The 22283-nt window shown below is 48.5% G+C and overlaps 6 protein-coding genes across 6 annotated transcripts; 2 read left to right on the forward strand and 4 right to left on the reverse strand.

Moving 5' to 3' along the window:
- Positions 1-2966: 2966 nt before the first annotated feature.
- On the reverse strand, positions 2967-4262 carry PV06_11158 (uncharacterized protein; the record flags this gene model as incomplete). Its single annotated transcript, XM_016412786.1, has 4 exons — positions 2967-3117; positions 3181-3382; positions 3576-3700; positions 3748-4262. The coding sequence occupies 4 exons, from the start codon at positions 4260-4262 to the stop codon at positions 2967-2969; spliced, it is 993 nt and encodes a 330-aa protein (XP_016256862.1).
- Positions 4263-5189: 927 nt separating this feature from the next.
- PV06_11159 (uncharacterized protein) lies at positions 5190-6062 on the forward strand (the record flags this gene model as incomplete). Its single annotated transcript, XM_016412787.1, has 2 exons — positions 5190-5550; positions 5620-6062. The coding sequence occupies 2 exons, from the start codon at positions 5190-5192 to the stop codon at positions 6006-6008; spliced, it is 750 nt and encodes a 249-aa protein (XP_016256863.1). The 3' UTR covers positions 6009-6062.
- A 4331-nt stretch (positions 6063-10393) lies between these two features.
- Positions 10394-11981, reverse strand: PV06_11160 (uncharacterized protein). Its single transcript, XM_016412788.1, has 4 exons — positions 11140-11981; positions 10990-11089; positions 10727-10935; positions 10394-10679 (listed from the first exon to the last, which is right to left on the reverse strand). Exons 1-4 carry the CDS (start codon positions 11722-11724, stop codon positions 10560-10562), a joined length of 1014 nt encoding a protein of 337 aa, XP_016256864.1. The 5' UTR covers positions 11725-11981; the 3' UTR covers positions 10394-10559.
- Positions 11982-14942: 2961 nt separating this feature from the next.
- Positions 14943-15920, reverse strand: PV06_11161 (uncharacterized protein; the record flags this gene model as incomplete). Its single annotated transcript, XM_016412789.1, has 2 exons — positions 14943-15240; positions 15412-15920. 2 exons carry the CDS (start codon positions 15918-15920, stop codon positions 14943-14945), a joined length of 807 nt encoding a protein of 268 aa, XP_016256865.1.
- Positions 15921-16377: 457 nt separating this feature from the next.
- On the reverse strand, positions 16378-16737 carry PV06_11162 (uncharacterized protein; the record flags this gene model as incomplete). Its single annotated transcript, XM_016412790.1, has 1 exon — positions 16378-16737. One exon carries the CDS (start codon positions 16735-16737, stop codon positions 16378-16380), a length of 360 nt encoding a protein of 119 aa, XP_016256866.1.
- Positions 16738-18519: 1782 nt separating this feature from the next.
- PV06_11163 (uncharacterized protein) lies at positions 18520-20601 on the forward strand. The gene has a single exon (XM_016412791.1). The coding sequence runs from the start codon at positions 19036-19038 to the stop codon at positions 20494-20496; it is 1461 nt and encodes a 486-aa protein (XP_016256867.1). The 5' UTR covers positions 18520-19035; the 3' UTR covers positions 20497-20601.
- Positions 20602-22283: the final 1682 nt, after the last annotated feature.

Raw genomic sequence — 22283 nt, forward strand, 5'->3', positions numbered from 1 at the left:
GTCACCCGAAATCAGCTACTGGCGCAGGGACGCAGGCTGCAGGAGCACAGAAATTCAGAGAAGATGCTGCGCCTTCGCGTCCGAAAGCTAACAAGGGATCTCGAGGTCGAGCGTGCGAGCTTAAAAAGGGTCAGCTATCTCAAGTGCGATATCTGCATGGCCAGCATTAAAGATGTTGTCGCACCATGTGGCCATGGCTTTTGCAAACAGTGTCTCATCATATGGCTGCGGCAGCCGAAGGAGGTCGATACTGGTGAGGAATCTGAGAATTGCTGCCCCCATTGCCGGCGACCGCTCCAAGAACGTGATCTTTTGAACGTCTTCCTCGAGTCCGGCCGCGAGACTTCTCCTGTGGCCGAGGAGGACGGGGCAACGGAGATTCTAGACAGCGATGGCGATTGAGGAGTCTCGGTGGCTTAACCGGTGGATCTGCTTAACTTGCACAGATATTGATTCAGCTGCTTGCACAGCTCCCCGTCTCGTTCAAGGTCGTGACCTCCGAACACCGTAAAGGGGAGAGGGACGGGGTAAGGTTCACCGAGCAATGTACCTGTTGCGTGAATCCGGGATGATAATATCCATCCTGAAGCGAAGACACAAGAGATTGTTCTTGACGTTTAGACGCTTTTCCTGTGAGTGCCCGCGTACAGCCGGTCAATTATTTCCGGCTGGGGACTACAATGCTGATTACGACTAGGCACCTGGGCGTCTGGAGTATTGTATTATTGATTTCTTGCCGCTACTCTGGACGCGATCCGCTGTCGAAGCATCAACCGCTGGTACTGGGCACTCCTACCAACCCGTCTCTTCCCAATCAGCCTTTCAACCTCGAACTGGCCGTCGTCAGAATCCACGGCCGGGGGACGTTCATGATTTAGTTCTTCATCAGCAACAGATGGGTAACCCTTTCTAACTTTCTCGCACATTGAACCTTGAACAATATCTTGCGTACTCATCTCCCTCCGGCTGAGGTTAGCTTCGGTGGCCATACCACCATTTACATCTCCTGTACCTGCTAGATCACCTATATCGTGGTTAAAAATGTGGAATCATAGACCTCAGTATTCAGTACGTACAGTAAGTCGGCACCGCGGCGGAAATTGGTGCCGAGAACACCTTATTGACACTGGTGAGGTCTACGACCTCAACATCGTCCAGATCTGGTGCTGTCGACTCGGCGAGGATCGCGGGATCAATGAACTCTTCACCGCACACTGAAGACAGTGGCGTCTTGTAACAACGAGGGACTTCGTCATCCGCCACGCTGCTGTCCAGACTATGAAGTGGAGTAGAACAGCCGAAAGATGATTTGGTGCTGCTTGGTCCCTGGTCGTGCATTTGCTCTATCGTGCTGTTAATGAAGGCATATTCCCTTTTGACCATGTTTTCATCTGAGTCAGGTTCACTTTTGAGGCCTGGAAGCCGTCTCTTTCTCTGTACGGCTAATCCATCTTCACTTTCGTCTCTCTTCCTCTTCGATCTTACCGTCTCTCTGATAAACGGGATGCCATGAGCGTCTTGGAGGTGGAACTGTAACTGCTTGACCGAATCAAATAGTGTAGCACAGTAAGGCTGTGGGTGTGGACATTTCAGCGATTTCTCTGCGTCGAGGCGAGAGGTGTGTTTGTGGATGTGGTCCAGCCATCTGCCACGATTGAGGAACTGCTTCAGGCGCACGGACGCTGGTAAACTCGTAGCTGTCAGGCAATAGGGGCAAAATCCCACGGTAGCAAGAACTCCGCCATGGGTGAGAGGGTCACAGACCATCGGAAATTCTTTTAGCCAGAATAGATGCCGTTCGCAATGGCCTTCCCAAGCTTCCTCTCCAAACACCCACTCATTGCACAGAAAACATAGTTCGGCAAAGCCAGAGACTTTCTCGGAGCTTCTCTTATAACATGTGTAGATATGCTTCCAATCATAAGAGCCTTGTCGATTCCCTTCGAGTTTGTTCCCGTAACGCTTCGAGCAACAGCACTTGTCTGGTTCCAACCCAGGCCGATGCTCGACTTCGGATCCCTGCTGATACAGCGCGATCATCGCGTGCAGGGCTTTGAGACCGGTTGGACTTCGTAGGGTGTCAATGTTGAAAAGATCCCGGCTGAGACTGTCTCTCTCAGGCATCATGAAACTGACTCGACTGAAGATTGCCCGGTGGTAGCCCGATGGGTCGTTTGGCCTGTTTGGTTGTCGTTTTTGCCAATCACGCAGCTCTTTATCCGTCAAATTACGCCGTTTGCGGTATAGCTGTTGTCGATACTTCACCGATTCAGCATCTGTTTTTCCCTCTAAAGTTGTGATCTCTTCACTTAGTGCAGCATATTCAGGGGTGTTTTCTAACTCAAATTGCTTCTCTGCAGGGAGGCATTGCGATAGATTGGGGTTTCGAGGCACTGTGAGGCCCCGAAATAGGTCCGCAGCGATGGTTCGCCCCTTGCCGCCCAGATAGGTATCCTGCGCCGTTAGTAGGCATGTAGTGGCGACGGAGAGTGTTTGCATCCATGTGACCAGCATGGACCATTCGCGTCGCCTCAGAATAGAACTTGTCTGTATGGGTGGTCCCATTAGCAGATGGAAAAGAAAGGCAATGGAAAAGTTGGAGACGTACCAATCCAGTACAGGCCTTCGGCTCTGAAGCCATGGCCAGTGGGTGGCTTGGGATATCCAGCACGATGTCCCCAGGCTTGCTGTCTCTTGCTAAATGCGCCCGCAGTTTCGATTCTCTGTTCGGAGTTTTTGCTAGATCGGGCCATGAAAAATGGAGTATCTAGCAATTCGTCCTTCCAGTGCAGTTGCAACATCTCATCTTCGGGTGGCATAATGCCGAGGAGCTCCTCAATCGTATCTTAGTCCCTGAACGCTCCATGAACGACGAGACGAGCAAGAAACGGAAGCATGGGGTTAAAGCAGAGAATGATAGGTACTCCACCTTCGTACAATGCATGTTGTGGCCTACATATTAGAAATTAGTACCCGTCTTCCGGAAACAGCGCGGTGGACGGTGCCCGAACTACCTTTTCTCGGGCGTCTTTGCGGTTTTTTTTTGGCATCACGAGTGAGTTGAACTGCAAATTCGGGATTCCCATATTCGTTGACAAGCACACCAAAAGTGATATCCTGAATGGCAAGGGTCAGCATCCGACGCTGTTCTATTTGCCCCCGTAGGTATGAATAACTCACACGGTAGTAGAGGCCGCGGCCGCTCCCCGATCGGCAGCTGGATTCAATGTACTCGCCAATTCGGGAGGAGGAGAACTTATTAGCCAAAAGTAATAGCCAATCGTCCACTCTCGTGGCAGGCGATTTATATTCGAACCAGTCCACCATCCAAAGTTGCCTGGCAAAGTGAAGCAAGTGAGTTTTGGTGGCAAATTTCCGTGGTCTTTTAGACCCGGTCAGCCCAATCTCTTCGGCCAGAGGACCTTTGATAAACTACACACATGTCAACCGCTGTCGAAGTATCAAGTTTGGAAAAGGAAATACATTTGTGACAGATCGGGCAACGCCGCGAGGTATTTCAGGACTTTCAGGATTGGCTCGGGGTCATGCAGCCGTAAAAGAGTTCCAATACTTACGCACGGTCTCCGTGCAGCCCTCCTCGATGCCTTCTGCGCCGTCAATCGCGTACGCCATTTCTTTCACAAACGCCTGCAGTGAGCGTAAGTCATACGGAGACGCATCAGGGTTCTCTCGAACGAATCTATCAGGCCTCGTCAGTGAGTTCGCCTACGGATCCGGGTCACACACTCGTGCCACAAGTCTAGCTGTCTCTGATAGTTTCTTTCCGTTCCAGGCTCAAGTTTCCGAAAAGTTGGTTTGCCATCAGCAATACCAGTGTCTCGTGCAGAGCACTTCTCTTTGGCTTTGCGAAGAGTTTCGCTGGGGGTTTGCTTTTTTCCCATGACGAAGAACGAGAATGGAGCGCCAGGATGGGATAGGTAATCGAGGCTTGAAGAGTCTGTGGGATCAGGTGAAGTGAAAGTGAAAACGAAAGAAGAAGCAAGTGACGGGCAGACGAGGGAAGCCACGTCCGAGATGAAAGACAGGCGGATTGATATGGAAGATGCGACGTGTACTGCGTGCAAGTCGCTATCAGGAGAAATAGTCACCAGGGTGAATGCAAGACAGGAGGCGCGCTCCATCTTGCACGGGAGGCGTAGGTTGAGAGAGGTTGCATCCACCGTCTGTGCAAGAAGTCCCAGTTTCGGACCTTGGGTTCCCAGAACCGTACCCTCGCGGATGGTCGTGTAAATCTTCCACATCCTCGAGTAAAGGCCCCGACGAAGTATGGCATGAGCATCCAATGACGGCGGGGCCCAGAAACGAGACTGAGCACGGCTGATGAGAAGGGTGAAGAGGGTGAGGAGCGGCCTGAGCAGCGAGGCTGAGCCGAAGTTGAGCCAGATCACATGATTCCCGAGTAAAGCGGCAGGCGGCTGTCCCAAACGGGCGCCAAGACGAGGTGCTCTGGCCGCCGAATACCACAGTATTCTAAGGGAAATGGGCTTTGCCTCGTGATTGGGCGAGACAATACACGGAGAAGTGTGGCAAAAGAAGAAATGTAGTGCATGAACGGGTAAGGACCGGGTGGTCATCAAAGAGGTCGCGACAGTCGAGACGGCCAGTGGCAATGAAGAAGCGTGATACAGTAGTCGGATGGGATTAACGTTTTGGAGCAAAAGTTAGCCACCACATCTAAGTAGGCTTCATGTCGTAATGCTGACATTAAAATGAGCATTGAATACTGTATTGGCATGTATAGTCGTTCCCGAAATCGCCCTCCCCTTTGTGGACACATTGTAACTTTCTTCTATGGGAAGTCTAAAATATAGGTGGATAGCGCTACTCCTAATCAGTAGTAGTCCACCCATTAATTTGAACATGACTAAGCCGTGAATTTGTCTCACCGTATTTCTCTTACCTTGCGAATACTGAAAAACCCAGTCCTATAATAAATGTAACACGTCGTTCCGGCAGTTCTATCCATCGCACCCCACGTGTTGATGAGGAACATAAAATCAAGGAATGAGCACATCTTGGCATGCACCTCACCTGCGCCCACTTAACCGCTGCATCTTCTCGTGGTATTCTGCCGTGTATACAGTACAGCACCTCTTTTAATAGGGATACCTAGACGAACAATAAACGGTTGATGGCAAACTCAAGTAAATATACTGTATACGCTTACAATGGACAGCATTCAGCTTGCTAAAGGTAAGCATGCACTCCAAAAAAAGGGCTCAGCTGATTGTATCCCCGTGAACTGCGAAACTCTTTTTGACCGAGCCGTAAGCATCCTTTGCCTGAAAGAAGCCGCTTCCTCGAGGTATCGCGCAGTAGCTGCGTCTCTCTCAGAATCCGAACCGCTGCCCGGTCGACGCTTCTCTATACTACTCACTGGCGCTGCCTGCAGCTCTGCCTCGTTATCGATAGAATCCCTCTTGGGCCAAAGTGCTAGGCTGCTGCAACATTGCCTCACTACGGCTGACGGTGTCGAGTACCTACAGACAGGGAATCTGGACGTCCTCAATGAGAACGATTCAGGCAATAGTAAGTCAAACAGAATGGCATCCTTCCTAGATCAACAGCGGGATACAAACAATGCTCAATCTTATACAGAGATAATCGAGCCGACGCCGTCAAAGATCATTTGGATCGCCTTGATTCTACGCTACGAAAATCAAGATTATCACTTTCTCAAGCGCTGGGACATCGATCGTCAGTCCTTTGGAAGTCTGGTTTATGGAATCGTCAGACCAATGATCGCTTCACAACAAGAGATGAACACATATGTTGGAGATATCTGGGTAACGTTAGACAAAACGGAGTATCTCATACAAGACGACAAGGCGGATGCTCTATATGACTTCGTTTGCAGTGAGCGAGATGCTCCCGGAAGACTTGGGGTACGCGTATACGTATACCGTGCTACCAATAGTGATGGAATACGCATTGATGAGCTGAGCAGGCTCGCACCGAATGATGCTGCTTATAGGGCACTACGTTGAATATTATTCTAAGGCGCTACAAATACCCGAGAAGTAACTAAATTTCATCATAGCCATCGATAACGTTACCTCAGTAGTCTTCTTCAGGATTTGCCATATGCTTGACTATCATCGCATACTCCAGGATCCTTCCGGTCACAAAATTTCGTGCAGCTCCAGTCTTCTTTATTAGGTTTTAAGTCGATCTGTCCTCTTGTATTTAAGACAAAAGGGAGTTCCGCAAGTAATGGGTTCCTCAAACTAAGCATACATAGTCTAGACTATCCTTAACGGAAGACGACACATCCCCATTCATCATACCCACTCCAATAGCAAGAGCTTGGATGCTCCAGGACTCGTTACTGTACCTGGGCGAATTGTATGTTGTCCTTCGGCTAGTAAGACTGGCATTTCCAGCGACTGGAAGTAGCATATACCGCAAAAAGGCAGTATATGGATAAAACTTCATAGGCCCGTTTCAATCGGTCGCTTGTGGTCTGGATATGTCGAACATTCATGGACTATGATGCGCAAATTGAAGAACGCCTCCACGGCTGCGATAAAGGCTTTGCAGTCTGTGCACTGGGTTTTTCTGTTGATCATGATATCCACCTGTTTCAATGGCACCTCCCGCTGGCTTTGCAATTCATCTCTTAGGCTCTCAATTTCACTTGTAACTTCGCGAATGTATTTGACGTTTTCTTGATGCTTTTCGGGGGTGATTATGCCGTTCTTAAGGCTTCGTGTAGTTGCCATAGTACTTTTTATAAGGTTCTTCGTGATGCTCTTAGCCCATTCATTTTTAAAGCTTGTATGGTACCAAAGTGTGTATGCAACAGCCTGCTTCTCTGCATGGGAGGCATTGAACCATCCCGGTCGTCCATGGTCGTTAACGTCGGGCGTCAAAGTGAAGCCAATAAGGTCTGCGGCAACGAAAACTTGCTCCGTCCAGAGACGGCCACTGATGCATGAGGTAAATTTATCTTCCTTGTGACTCCAGCCGCTCAATGCTTGCACCACTGGAAGGGACGAGCCTCGATACAATATCGAGGCAGTCCGCGATGCCCTTCTAATTGGAAATTGTCTAATCGGAGCGTAAACGGTAAGTATGGGCGATCCTTTGATAAAAACGCTTTCGCTAAGCGTAAACCTGATAAGTCCCAGAGTTGGCCTTTCGTGTAACCAGTGATGTTGTTCAGTGTTGATTAGGCTCGAAAGATACAACTGGTCGCTATCATCTAACACCTGATTTTGGTCACGACTCTCACTGTCCAAAGACCCTGCAATTACCCCTTCATCCGGTCCTTTGTGAGATTCCGGAGGTAACACCACATCAAGCGACTCCCCCATATTTTCGGATTTGGTAGATGTGTCTAGGACAGCGAGCTTCTCCAAGGCTTCCGAGACATCGTGAATTTCAGCGTTGGTTCTACTTTTAGGAAGAATCATCTTGCTTTATCAGTGAAAGAGAGCTTTCCCGTTACTTCGAAGTTTCAGAGTGCCTCGAGACGCCTCAAAGAATTCTTTAATGGCAATGAGTTGCCTATGGCTCCATTAAAATAACCATGTAAGATGAGGGGAAAAGAAATGTGGCACCCCGCAGATGTGGCGCAAGCATTCGAAGGTGTAACCCGGCAGTAATTCGGTTTTAATCCGACGTATTTTACAAGAAGTCATACCGCATCAGTAATGCCACGGTACAAGGAAATCATCGATAATTGGAGGATATTTTAGAGAGCACTATTATATATGTAGTAAGATTTAATCCACTTTTCTCACTAGCTTCCTTTACGACAAAGTTGTAATCTGTGTACGAAAGGGAGGGCAGTTTCGGGAATGACTGTAATTCCATATAGCTAATTACAATACAGTAGTCAGCAAAGGAGCTATAATGACTGCCCTTTTATCTGGCCGAAGCGAAAGAACGCGAGTCATTGGATAAGGGTGGACACGTTGTTGCTGTTCGAGCCCTGCTAGCCGTCTTTCAGAGCCTTGCGATCATATGCTGGCATTAATTGACCGTATGTGCCAGTGGTCAACAATACTCCTAAGGTCCCACGACAATCTATGTTTTGTACTGCGACATGTTCCTGGGAGCTACTTTGGTTTGTGCTGGGCATCGAATTAGCTCCCAGGATTCCCAAGTCCGTTCCCGGGCATCAGCTTCCGTGAGGCAGGACTATTGAACCACGCTCTGGGAACTCTTAGAGCTCCCAGGCATGACCAAGGACGCTCCCAGGCGCTCAAGTCTTTCCATGATAAGTCATGGGATCAAGTATGGACTATAAGTGTAGTGGTCGCTACATGGAGCAGGTACAATACAGTGGTTGTTGTAAATATGTGCGATGGCATCTCAAGCCTCCGCTACTACGTACAATCGTTTAATCTGCTCCTTACAAGATCACGCTAAGTTGGGAGTCTACCGCATTCGGCTGGACAATATCGAACACCCTCGGATCCCTCAGAACCGGTTACCGAACGTCAGTCGGCTCAAGGAAACCTTCCTCATCCAAAAATGCTTGCGCCATAATCCGCAGAACTACATCACGGCGACAATCCCGCACGACGTATTTGCGCACCGCAGCTCGGTCAAGCAAGCAAGTGACGGGGTGGATGAACTGTTACTTCGCGCAGAGGACAAAGTCTATTGTTTGCATGGATCCTGCCGAATTCAGGCCGCAAAAACAGTCCTGCGTGACGGAGATCGTTGGTGGACAGTTACACTTTATAAAGAAAACATTGGTGAGATTCCGAGGTAGATTCGGGAGAACGTGTTAACATCCTATTAGATACGAGGGCAAATAGGAATCTTCGCGACGCGTTCGCCAATCAGTTGTCACCTCTTGACGGCACGATATATGTAAACTTACAGAAGAGTCTACAAAACAATGACTTGGCCGAGACGGAACAATGGCGCGCATACTTGACCACCAGCAAGAGACGCTATCTTCGTCAATTGTCCAACACTCATGGAGGCGTCATAGATGCTTTTAACCAGTTATTGTTTATGGAACCCTTGTTCCTAGGAAAGCAGGCATTCCACATTGGCGTTTTCCACAAATTGGGTAATCTTCATTGTGACGAAGTACCGCTCGCATTCTATCGTGATCTGGTTCTATCACTAACCAGGATATCAGGAATTAATTAATTACATCAATGATACAATGCACTTCTGGTCTACTGTCAGTGACCGCGGCGTGTATACCATTAATACAGATTTCATTGAAGCAGTTCAAGGACGTTGTCCCAGATTCTCGCAAAGAGACCACAAGCATATCCAAAAGTTGTTGGAATCAGACGGCCCTCTTAGCAACCTATCACATCAGGCACGAGAACATATTTTTTATATGACAGTTCAATATACTCGCACTATACCTTCACTATTCACCTTTTTCCAGGATTGGAAATATATCCAGATTTGTTGTGAAGTTCTGACTGGATTGCTCGCGGTTGAAGATCGGCCCGTGCGACGCGGCTTAAAAGAATGTTTCGATCCTCTTTTCCGCCAGCCTCAGCACATGGTTGTTCAAATCAATCACGATACTTTTCAGACGTGCTCAGTTCAGGATCGCTCAGACTGCTTTCGGCTTGCCTATTGGCAACTGTGGCTGTGTGCGATGCGATTGTGGCCCTTTTTGCTTGTGCGACGTGGTCGGAAACGCCAGAATTCGGTTGACGAACGCTTCATCACGGCCCACCGAGAGCCGCATTGGTCCCTCATCGCTCGAAATGCGCAGCGGCTGGGCTTTGATTCACCTCACATACAATCGCTCTCGGCGCAAAGCCACTCTGGCGCGCTTGATAACTTGCCACAGTACCAAGGATTAACTGCTGACGTTGATAGCAGTAGCCGGGACCGTTACGGCACACCCTTTAGTGACGAATATTTATCAGATCGGAATTCTCTGTTCCTTCCTAATCTTGTATTGAACTCCAGTGTGCTGGAGGCAATCGGAATTGGCGAGGATGTCACCACTCTCCTTGTGCGAAGATCCTTGTTCTTGAGAATTTTCCCTGACTGCCAAATGCCTAGGCTAGCTTCGACTGTCGCTTCTGAACATAGACAATCGACCCAGCAGGGCCAAGATGGTTCAGGTTTGCCGCAACCTTCTGCGCATGACCACCTCACCCCACCAGATATGGATTGGACAACTCAGTCAAATATAGGTGGGGCAACTCAGTCGACAGACGTACCGCCCACGACTATCGGAGTTTACTACGTTGACGTTTGGAACGGCGAGCGAGGTCTCGTAAGTCAAACTAAGGGAACGAAAGAGCAGTGGATTACAGATCTGCATGGCTTCATTCGCCATAATTTCACTCTGTGGGATTCCGATATCCTGGTCACTGTGGATCCTGAGGGACTTGAGATCTACCCTAAGAGACGGATAATGGCTCTCCCAAGGGGTTTTGATATCGATCAGCTTCGTCGGGCTCGAGGTATGGCAGTTCAATAGTCTCAATTTACGTTCGATCAGTCCCAGTTCCGACCTATTGCCCTGTTCAGCTTTCTAGGAGCGTATTTCCAGATGACACAATCCATCGCCTCCCGGACATTCGAATCTCCCAATTCTACTCAGGCGCGCCGTCACCGGGCTCAAGGAACTGCCAATGACACCAAGTAGTATGGTCAGCAACACTTCTGAGATCTTGAATATCTAGTGGCTGACATCGAAGTTGGAGGAATGCATGCTGAATTAAAGTCAGCAGATCGCACAGTCAAAGAAGTCTGAACACACATCTCTCAAGCCCGAAGCAGGCAGCCGACGGGCACATTCAATAAAATCTATTATTGCTGGGGACCAGTTGTGAGGCTCCCTGACGTGTAGCTCTTCCTCTGAGCCAATGATGACGCTTCTTTCAACTAGCCGCACTATGAGGTTTGCGAGCGCGGCTGTATCGATAAACTGTTTCGATGACGCAATAGATCGCCAGTAAGGGGGATGGGCTGATAAGAGTTCTGAGCAGTTTACATCTCGCCAAGACCTGGAATAGCACTTACCTAAGATAGGCACACAGGAGGGTGGGATTAGGACGAAGGATGAATCAAGTGAGCCGTGCAGCAGGCCCTGTTCCTCAAGCAGCACGAGGCTAATCAATATCTTCCGACGTTAATGTTCAACATTTTGTAACATCCTAGGTTCAGACTTACCTTTTGAGCTATGAAGGCTATATGTGCCTCTGTCGGACGGTCCTGACTTGTGATAATTTGCGAAAGACTAGGCTTGACATACTGAGTAACGACGAACAGTGTCCCAGACCAGTCAAAAGTCTCCCGAACTTGGTCAATGCCTCTCCCCGGGAGAAGACTTAGTTGTTGAATTGCACGTAGATGTTTGTCCTTTTCTGTTGAAGCAATACTTCTGACAGCATAAAGCTGCTGATCGGGTGGGATCGAGCGAGCCATGATGGCAGGACAACCTTGCCGGACTTGAAGAAGTGGTTTAAATTTCTTCCACGGATTCTGGTTTTGTGGTATTTGAAGCTTCAGGATCTCGACGGACCCATGATGAGTCCGAGATTTGGTCGGATTTCGGAGCGAATGTGAATTTGACGTGGCCTGGGTCGAGGCGGCATTGGCCTTGGTGCGTGAGTCGGCAATTTTGGAGGCGATCACGTCCACTTGGTCAATATCTCCTTCACCTCTGCCGTCGGCGTCATCCTCTCCCTCGTCATCTGGCCTCGATCTTTTTCGATCAAAGAAGAAACGTGTATCTCGTCGATCTACGGACGACATTGAGACTGCTTTTGTTTCGGTTTCGTCCCTGAGTGCGCATATTACGGTTTGCTCAAAAGACCGACGGTCGACAATAGATTCATATAGGCCCCATGTCCTCAGTGCAGAATGTCAGTGTGGGAGCAATTTCGCTTTTGCCCAGACGCCATCAGTATGACGATAGGCATAGACTTTTAGTAGGTCTGTTCCAACTGGAAACCGATCATGTGGGAGACCGTGTGAACCGTGATTAAAGATATACCCGAAACTATACGCTTAAGAATGCGGTGTGAGAAGGGGGAGAGATCGAAATTTTAGAGCATCCGTTTGACTCTGTGAATGTCGTCAAGGTTTGCAAGGGTTCGAAACTCCATGAGAAATAGTGGCTGGGGAAGCCGAAAATGTGATTTCGGTGGTAGACAATCAGGTCACGTGATATCCGAGCCTCAATTCCACATGTCGCCTGATTCTGATCCTTCTCCGTAAAAGATCCCGCCGTCCACCACACTATTATGAGGTTGATGTAACCTTTCACTATAGCAGGGCACTGACTGAGAGATCCACAGCACCTCCCAAATTTCGCGTCGCAGTCCTCCTTACCGTACTGTACAGTACAGAACAGCATCATCCTCTCCTTGCAGCATAAAGTACCGTAAATAGTGTTGGCCCTAGTCACGTGTCAGCCAAATCACGTGCAAGATGGAGTCTTGGCACTGCCATCCACTGCCTCATAGCACTTGCCTGTTTTTCATTTTACATCGCATTCTACATAGATTCTAGTTCATAGAGAATGGCATCGTTTCATTGAGTCTGTCAGTTCATCAAATAGATCGCCTTATAGTAAATCCATACTAAAAGACCACCGACGGACACGTTCAACCATACCAGAATCACTCGAAGTCTCGTATTGATGGCGTTTGTGCTGCGGTGTCGAGGGAAGTACGAGGAGACGGAGACGAGAACCCGACGAGCTCTGGCGGGCTACGACAAGGAGCTGGCCGAGAATCATCCCGTTACGTTAACGAGCATCTACAGCCTGGCGTATCTGCTAGATACCCGGCAAGATTTCGAGCAGGCCTTAATTCTCTATAAATGTGTGATGGAAGGCTACAAAGGGGTCTCAGGGGCTGATCATTCCCTTGCTTCAGCTTGTCAAGAACATCTATTGTCGCTGTCAAGGAGGATGGAGTGACTACCCCTTTGATTTCGTAGCTATTCTATCGATGCGAGACTTTTGTACTACAGTACTGTACTTAATTATAGAACCGTTACTTAATCGCTGGAAAAGATGTTAGAATGACCTCGAGTAATGACTATAGAGTATGAACTGCTCAGTCAGCTAACGGCTTTAGAGCCGATAGATTTCAATGCTCCCCCTTGGTTTCAGGGACATATTAAGGCGCTGACACTAACTGACATATAGAGATTTAAGAAAATGCGGGCCGTCGCCGGACACCTAATTTAGAAAAAGAGTATAGTCCTATAAGCTTCATTTGAGTTCTAGGGAAAGAATCACGGATAACGCAGTCTAGTTCAGCGGGCTAAAGAGATGAAGCCGCAAGCTATCTCTTTGGAAGGACTATCAAGCTCCACAAACTGATCTGTTCTCTTCATTTCTGCCGGTTGATAAGGATGACCAGGTCGTGCAGAGGCTATAGGTTCTGTCAAGTATATGGCTCCTCGGTAGCGGATGCTACTAACAGTAACACACGTCAAGATGGATGCAGGTCACCGACCCGCCAGGCTTCGAGAGAATTAGGAATCGCCTAACCTGGAACTGAACCCAGAGAACAGGTGAAGGGGCCGAGTAAGCTTTCGTGGCAGCTGGGAATCCAACAGGCCCCTAGGGTATAAAGAGACAGTCTCCCCACGGCCCTGATCTTCGTCCTCTTTCTTTTTTGCGAATCTCCACCATTGCATTAGTATCTGGAACATAACCAACATAATGCAACTAACTCCCAATCTCGATCATTTTCTCACTATCAATGACTATAACATTAGGGACGACTACACCTTGATTATAGAAGCTGCTCATGGTATGAGACAGAAATTCTCTGCGATATTAAGGCAGGCCCAGCAGTTGAAGACGATATTGGGAGCTAAACAAGTCGAACTCGAACATGAACGACAGCGACTGGAGCTTCGAGCAATCGACGAGACTAGTCGAAACAAGCTGAGACAACAAAGCCGCAGACTGCGACAGTGTCAAAATGACAATCGATCGCTGCGCCGTCAGAATCGAGAACTGGCCAATCATCTGGAAGGCGCGCGAAAGGAATTGGAGAAGGTCGATCATCTTCGGTGCACCCTCTGTACAGTGGCATTTAAGGATACCATACTTCCCTGTGATCACATATCCTGTAGAGAATGCTTGCAGTTGTGGCTAGGCCAAGGCAAAGACTGTCCATGGTGCCGGCGAAGCTTTCAAGCAGGTGATATTCAAGATATCTACCTTGGGTATCCTAGTGAGACTCCGGATGCTCTTGAGGAGGATGGTGAGGTGACGGATGTCATCTCACTGGCTAGCGATAGTGAGTAGAAGGTCTGGTGCTCCGAGGGCCACAGTATAGTATTAAAGCTAGGAAGGCAGCAGATGAAGGTGATAGGAAGTCGACGGATACTTCACTTGTTATCATGGTAGTTAAGTACAGCGCTACACCGCAAGCGAGACAAGAAGGCATTCAATGTATCGGTGACAGTCTCAAGGTGGTAGCAGGAAGGATGAATCATGCGCGATAATAGCTAGGGAGGATTTGCGGAATCGTAATCAAGAAAGGTAGTTTGTTGACAAAGCGGGTAACCCACTTTCTAGATCCTCCCAAGTCAGAAGGACGACGAGACCAAAAGGGTACACTCGGTCTCCTCGATAAGATCCTACACACTAGGCGTGGTGTGATAGTTGGAAGTTGTTCGGGAGACAGTTGGACTTACGTTCTTGGCATGAAAAACAATGGGCGACCAATGATGTATGTGCGGCCGATTTCCAGTCGGCGCTCACCAGTAGAAGGGCACTTCCTCCACCCTGCTTAGATACGCTTGAGGGTTGAAGCTGCAATAGCTGAAGACGAAAATTCCTAACGTAGGTAACTCGGCGGGTGAAAGGCCCTCTTCCCGCAGCCGGACGTCGATATCACCTGAATCTTCGAAGATGAATTCTAAACTTCGGCTGCGACCGCACGATCACTTTGGTCCCCTCTAGCGTTGAACTTCTGCTAGATGTCTATCTCGAAAGTTGACGCCTACATAGCGTCATTTGTCCACAAGCCATCACGCAGACTTTCGATATCGTGCGCCGAGTTGAGGACAGCTCGTATGATTTGACGTTCTAGCAAATCCATCCAATCCGAGCTTTGATGGATATCCCCACGCCTCTTGCTGTAATATATCAACGCACTTCGAGCAAACGCTTCCTCCTTTGAGACCCTAAGTTTTCCTTCGGGAAAGCTTTCTTGAGAGTCTTCTGCGGCTCGTACCCATCGAAACACCAGGTGCGGGTGCCTCGCGAGTTCTCTCCGGTCAGGGAAATCCGAAACGGAGCTGGGAAGCATCAGCCTGAATCTCGTTGCCGATCTGGGAGCTGCTATATATCCAAGCCCATTTAATTCCGAACGCCAACCGCACATGGGACAAAGCATTTTTTTGTCGAAGGTGTTGGTACTGCGATACTGCTCCGAGTACTCATTGCAATGATGCGTTTGCCAGACGTACCGAAATCCTGAGGCTGGCACTGAAGCAACACGCCGCGGCGGTTTCGTGTATACCCAGAACTCCTGAAGGTTGGGAAATTTGTCGAGTTTCAGCTCGGAGAGCTCCCATTCGTTGGAGATAATGACCATTTTCCGGAATTCAAGGCAAGCCGTTTGACAAGTGATAGAATCGTTGAAGCCCTTCACATAGAACATATCGAGCTGAAAGTTGACAGCGTGCTCTCTTATCTTTTTTCCTGATCGGTATCGGACAATGTCTGTCTTCTTTGGCTTGAAATTGCGGCAGATAGCCCAACTATCTTTACAAGCCGTCAGAAGCGAGGCCTCCGTACGAACTGAGCCAATTCGGACGTGGACAATTCGGTCGTCCTTCATGACCACGTGGTTCACAGTATAAATAGAGGAAGAAGAAGAAGAAGCAATGTACCAGATTTGGTTGCGAAGTTCGGCGGGTAACCGAGGAAAAGGATGAAACTGAAGAGATGTTTGAATGTCTGTCTGATCTGCCATTGTGTTTGGTCCTCTTGCCTTTCCCAATTTCGATACTTCTAGAAGGGCCACAGCGCCAGGTGAGAGGAGCTGAGCAATGAGTGGGAAGATTCGGAGTCTTCGGGGAAACAACGGAGAGGGTAGTGCTGGACCAAGAGTCGGGAATTGTCAATACCTCGACGATGACGTTGGTCGGGTGGCAGGACAGAAGGAAAGAAGAGAGAAGAGAAGAGGAGGTAGGCAGGGCTCTGTCTGGCTTTATACTTCGCCTGGCTGATTAGTCGTCGTACGTGCTCCCGACAGCAACCCTAACACTACTCCAGTCTTGAATGGCTGGCAAATGTTGGAGGTTTGTTCAGGTGCCAGCCAAATCATTTGCTCGATGAGTTTGGCATTCGCTGTCAACCCACTCTCTCATTTCACAATTGCATCCTTTATTGATCATACTATGGATTACCCTGCAATCGACATATCCGGTTCATAAAGTGTATCTCGACATAGATCTACTGTCAATACCACCTGCAGAGTACATGTTGGCATCCTCTACAATTGCACCATCCAAGGGAAGGTTAGGTTGATGTGGACTCTCCGTCGTTCTCATTTTAGTTCCAATTGAGGGCAACTGGGGCACGACCTTGGGGGATGACCGGCCATCGCCTTCAGACCATGCGGGATCCAGGAAAGCTTCCCCAGTCAAGTCCTCGTACAAATTCTTTTCTGCTTCCTTGACTTTCCACTCGACTGGTATCAGATCACTCTCATACATATCATGATTGATATACTGCGCATCGATTTCTTCTATGACCTCTTTCAGAGCCCGCAAGTCTGCTTGTGACATCGCCTTGAAGTTTAATCCCTCGAACCAACATTCGTGTTATGTCTTGCAGGCGCCTCGTGCTGGATTTCACCTTGTTTTTTTATCCCTGGTGTGAAGTCTAAGCATCTGAGCATCGGTCCGCAGATCGTAGAGAGATTTGAATCGGTGGAGGAATTGTGTCAATTTGTCCACGTGTGGGGTTGGTGTTTGCCCCGCTAGAACTTCATCGCCGCGGGTTGATATGGACTCTTCACCTTGGCCATGATACCCGAAACTGTGGTCGAGCCAATCTGCACCATATCCAACGGGCGAATTGCCTTGCGTGACTCCTAGGTATACCAAAGGTGGTCTCGGGAGATAATCTTTATGTTTTTGTGAAATTAGTGTACTGTAACGCTTTAAACACCTTATCACGAACATAGGGGCGAACGCGACGGAAGTACTGTTAGTGAGCAGCAGGTTCGAGTCTCGTACGCATCAACGGATCTACAAGCGGACACTATCTACTATAGCTAGTATCTGTATTACATGCCGGTATTAGGAATACTCCATCATACACCTAATAAGTCATGACTTTTTCCATATGCTTTACGAATACTTATATAGTGCTGTATCCTCAATACCACCTTACAAGGTATCTGTCACTGATTTGTGGATAAAGTGGAGCTGAGCATTCCCGATTTAGAGATCTCTGACCCACAGGTAAGTGTGGTTCGAGTTGAAGAAGTCCAATATATGTCCGGCAGGGGGTTGGCAGGTTTCGGGAGGATCTGTACAGCATCGATGCATAGCAGTGCATAGGGTCAATCCACCGGAATTGTAAGGATGTAACCAGGACATGGCGGAAGGCTTGAGTCTTAAACTCCCGTGGTGTCTTTTGCCGGTTGTCAGAGTCAACGAGATGCTCCTCGAGTTCGCATTTTTTGGCCCCCAAAACTCAACACGTCACAATACGTGCGGCGAAGGGTACAACGTAAATACAGTAGTAGCGCTCAACCTAACTTCGTGACGCGACGGCTGCTGGCGCGATAAGATCTCCTGCTTGTGCTCCACGGCTTCCGAGTATCGGTACATACCTACGTAGGGTTCTCCCTTATACGGCTCATATGAGTCTAACTCATAGCATGAATTGCAAGGCCTAGGGTCATTCCGAGGATTTATAATTAAATACACTAGGCTTGATCTTGTCGTCTCCTCTGGTTTGCGCAATTTTATCAATATATGGGAAGAGAGATCCACTAAATCCCGAATGCAGCGAATTGGTGAAAGCCTTGACAGTCCCTAGAACCAGATTGTACTTGTAGTACTGTAGCGCCAGCACTGCCACGGTTTTCTTTCAGAATAACACAGTAATCTACTAGATAAACCCCTAATTACGACGTGAATGGACCACGGTAAACTGACGACTTCATTTGGCCTGGACCTGAATGTTGGTCTAGACCATTTTGGATATCTAAAAGATCTATCGGGGTAGCCATTACCTGAAACTGAGTGTAGCAGTGGTTGTCTTATTCCAAACATCTATTCGGTTTATTCTGTTCTCGGAGATAAAGCAGTCGCAGAACCTTGCGCTTGTATATGAGACCGGTCAACCACGCGTGCTGTGGTGTTCGAAAGTTTTACTGTGGGGCTTCGAGCCTTGGCGTCAGATGCTCGAGTCTCCGGTCGAACATGAGCCAGACTTGAGCAAACTGCCATTCAAAGGGCTATGCGTGACCGTATCTTAACATCAGAACTTTTGTGGTGTGTCGAGATATTCACGGTTTTCTGTTGTCGAGTGATTCAAATGACTTCGCTGGCTGTCGTCCACCTTCGCCTGACCTTTTCCATATCGGTGATGAGGAATACCACGCTCGATACATCACACTCTCACCCCTTCGTAACGCCTATACCCATGCGTCTACTTCCAGGATTTTGCAAAGAAGTCATCTTTGCCAAAGTTACGGACACCACTCCGCCTTAGGCTTTTAGGCACGGACGAAAACTGATTGTAACAGCCGATTCAAGACCTTGTAAGGAGGAAGAGTCGACGGACAGGCAGTCCATCAGCAGGTTGATTGGGCGTTCGATTCGGACTTCCCCCATGCACCAAGGTAAGTGACAAGGGGATTAGTCTTTCATTGCCACAGACCAAACACTTCAACCATCCAATAAGGACCACGACGAGATGACACCACGACGACAGCGTGGGATGGTCACACCGGTGACCACGTCATCGTTGTGCCGAGACCAGCGTCGCCTAACGTCCTGCTGGCTACTTAAGTCTCGGACGTCGCCCACCCACCTCCTCTACAACCCTCTTTCCTTTCTCTCCGCAACATGGCCTCCCGTCGCACCGCTGCGTCCGTATCAGAACAATTTCTGGCGCCATGGTCACCCGAAGCTCTTATCGCTGAAGTCTACTCACTCGCAGAGGAGAAAGGGTTTTACACACGTTGGACGTCGGTCCTGTCGGCTAAGCTGAAGATTCAGCTCCCTAATGGAGATTCCGACTTGAACTCGTGTCTACAGGAGGCCCCGAAAGAAGATCTCATCGCTTGTGTTACGGCCCTCCGTACCGAGCTAGAAGCCAGCACACGTGTAAGATCACAACGGAAGACCTGTCGAAGGCGACTCTCAGTCACCAAACGACGGACCAGTCAGGAGAAGCGCCAAGCCAGAGAAAAAAGAAGCAAAACGCAGGCCAAAGTCACGCCTCAAGATATGGGAGACCCGCTCGGAGTGGCCCAACCCAGGCAAAGTATGGATGTCGAGCTACAAAAGGTGGAAAATCAGGAGACCAGAGTCGTCCAGATTAAAGAAGTATTGGCCGTGCAGCACATGCAACAGCAGAAGTTCACTTCTTTCGAGGCTCAATTTGGCGAAATGAAGATTAAAACGGAAGCCTACCATCAGCAGCTACTGGGAGAGTTGAAGATGACCCAGCAGACCATCGATTCGGCCGTAACAGCATTGCAAGCTGATCGCACAATACAAGCTTTGGTAGGAGGGGACTTTATTGATATCCGTCGCTGCATGGAAGAGCAGGCACTTGCCATGCGTGAGAATGACGAACAGCTCAGGGAGGCCCGACGGCTGATCGATGAACATCGTGCCGAAATCAGATATCTCAAAACCCAGCTCGACAAAAATCAGAAAGAGATCCAACAGGGATGCGTGGGGAAACCGACGTCAGTTACCTCTGCCGATGCTTTTTCAGAGGCGAACACAGACGGCGACAAAGCGACTGTGTCAACTTCCTCGGCCGAATCGACACAGTTACAAGGAAGCTATCCTGCGGAAACAACTCAATCGCATAGTATTTTTGCATCAAGTTCGCTTTCCACATCATCAGCAGCAGGAATACTTGCTGGCATGTCTCAAACCTCGAAGTCGTCGGATGGTAACATGGCTCCATCGGATCCGATCGCTGTAAACTCCCAATATACACCAATATTTACGGAAACACAGCAAGTACATGAGGGACTACTGAGTGATGTCGGATTGGAAGACTATTTTCACTACACCATCGACTCCGGTAGCAGTGATCTTCGCGGCATCTCGGCGGGAACAACTCCCAAATGCTGTGGTCGGATTCCGCATGCTTTAACTGACCGAGGCTGCATCCTCTGCGACCAGCACTGTTTGCAATTCACTATGATGACTCCTCAGCAGATGGGCACGGTTCTGAGGCCTGGTTTCTGTTGCCCAGCCTGCTCCGACCGAGGCTGTAAATATGCGGTGGCGCTGGATATTTCCTACGTTGAGGTTCAGAGGCCTAAATCTATTTCTGGATATTGAGGGGCAAGTGTTTCTAATGTCAATGGCGCGGCATAGAAGTCAATTAGTCATTTATTGAGTCGTTTCTGGTGAGTCGAGGCGATTTTCCCTTACCCAAACCATAGGGGGACTCTAAGTATTTCAACTGTATTCCCTATTACACGGCCAGGCTCTGGATAGGCTTTGAAAGTATTCAAATGCGTGATGAGCCAAACAACTTTTGCTCTGATTACAGGATTTCTGCAATTTCTTTCTGGAAGGCGGATATATACTTCTGAAAATCACTGAGCTTTGTATGTGCCGCCTCAATTCGTCGTTTAAAGTCTTCTATCTCTCGCCCGCGATCATCCCATTGCAAACTGATGTTTGCGAGCTGTTCATCCCTTGCTTCGATTAACTGCTTGTGCTCCCTCAGTTGAATTGATTGGATTTCAGTGCGCTCAGTGAGCTCGCTAATAAGGGATGAAAAGCTTCGAGGGTTTGTGAGGTCGCGACGGGTTCGGGAATGGGAGTTGTCTGAGATTCCGTGCTCGGTTAGCACCGCCTTTGGCACCCCAGGTAGTGTGGCGTGAATGGATTTGCCGATCTCTGAGGCGATTTCTTTGCATGCTGCAATATTGTGTTTGCTAATTTGCTTTTGGAATAAATGCTGTCGTTCGGGCAGATAATCCCACTCGTATACGGTGTCCGGTCCTGAAACTAGGCGTACCTCGCTTGGCGCCACTTCAATGCCCAGGCGTGTTTCTAGTTATCAATTCAAGTTCTTCAGTAAAGATATAGGCACGTACTAATGTGTTCTGAGAGCAGACTACGACACTTTGAGCGCCACTCGGCTCTGCGTTGATTTGCTGGCCTCTGAATATTAGAATTCATGGATATAGACTTTGGAGGACGACTATCTGGACTACTCTATGTAAATCCTGTAGTTTAAAGCTTGTCGAATTTTATATCGCCACAATAGTTTGTGAGCGGTACTATTCCATAGGAATCCATGGTCAGAAATGAACAGACCTTTCTCAATACTCTAATATATGTTGTCGAACGCCACATAGTGCGTCAGACTGCGCAGCTCCACTGAATGAAATTCTCAGGATATAAACCACGTACAGGACATCCCCTTTGAAATTTATCTTTATTCCACGTAGCCGAAATGTCCGAGACACCATCTGACTGTGGGAGCTGTAACGCCTTGATGTCCCATTTGTCCAAAGCAAATTGTGATCTTCAGTGGTGCTTGATCCGGCTCAACCAAGAACGCACTCGAAACTCGCATTTATCCTCGTACGTTGCTTTTCTGGAAACGACGCTCGCGGAGAGCCAAGCTACTCTTCAATGCGCCATGACCATTCTGCACCAAACCTCGAATACACAAACCAACGTCCAATTAAGGGAAACGTCATTAGCTCAAAGTTCTCACTCCGACGAGGTCGTCCGTACCGATTAAGAGTTAGAAGTGCAAGGGTAGATCAGGATCTCGGATTGTGCCACGGTAAGCGAAATATCCACAGAACACATTCGAAAACAAAAACATCAGTTCATGCAATATTGTGTAGTTGGAAATCAAGCTAACCTCCGAGATAGATGGGCGTGTTAACAAAAACATCATGCCGAATTGGTGACAGTGTGAGGAAGACGGATCCAGTCTTACCGCTTAAACGTTCCAATCTTCGACTACCAATTGTAACAAACGTCATGTAACCCTTACAATATACAGTAATGTATATCTATACAGCAATTGGTTTTGAAAATTCACAGCTCGCGTACTCATTGCCCTCTAGAATTGGGACGATTTCTATCCCACGTCTTCC

The sequence above is a fragment of the Exophiala oligosperma genome (genome assembly GCF_000835515.1).
Source record: "Exophiala oligosperma strain CBS 72588 unplaced genomic scaffold supercont1.20, whole genome shotgun sequence".
Lineage (NCBI taxonomy): Eukaryota > Fungi > Ascomycota > Eurotiomycetes > Chaetothyriales > Herpotrichiellaceae > Exophiala > Exophiala oligosperma.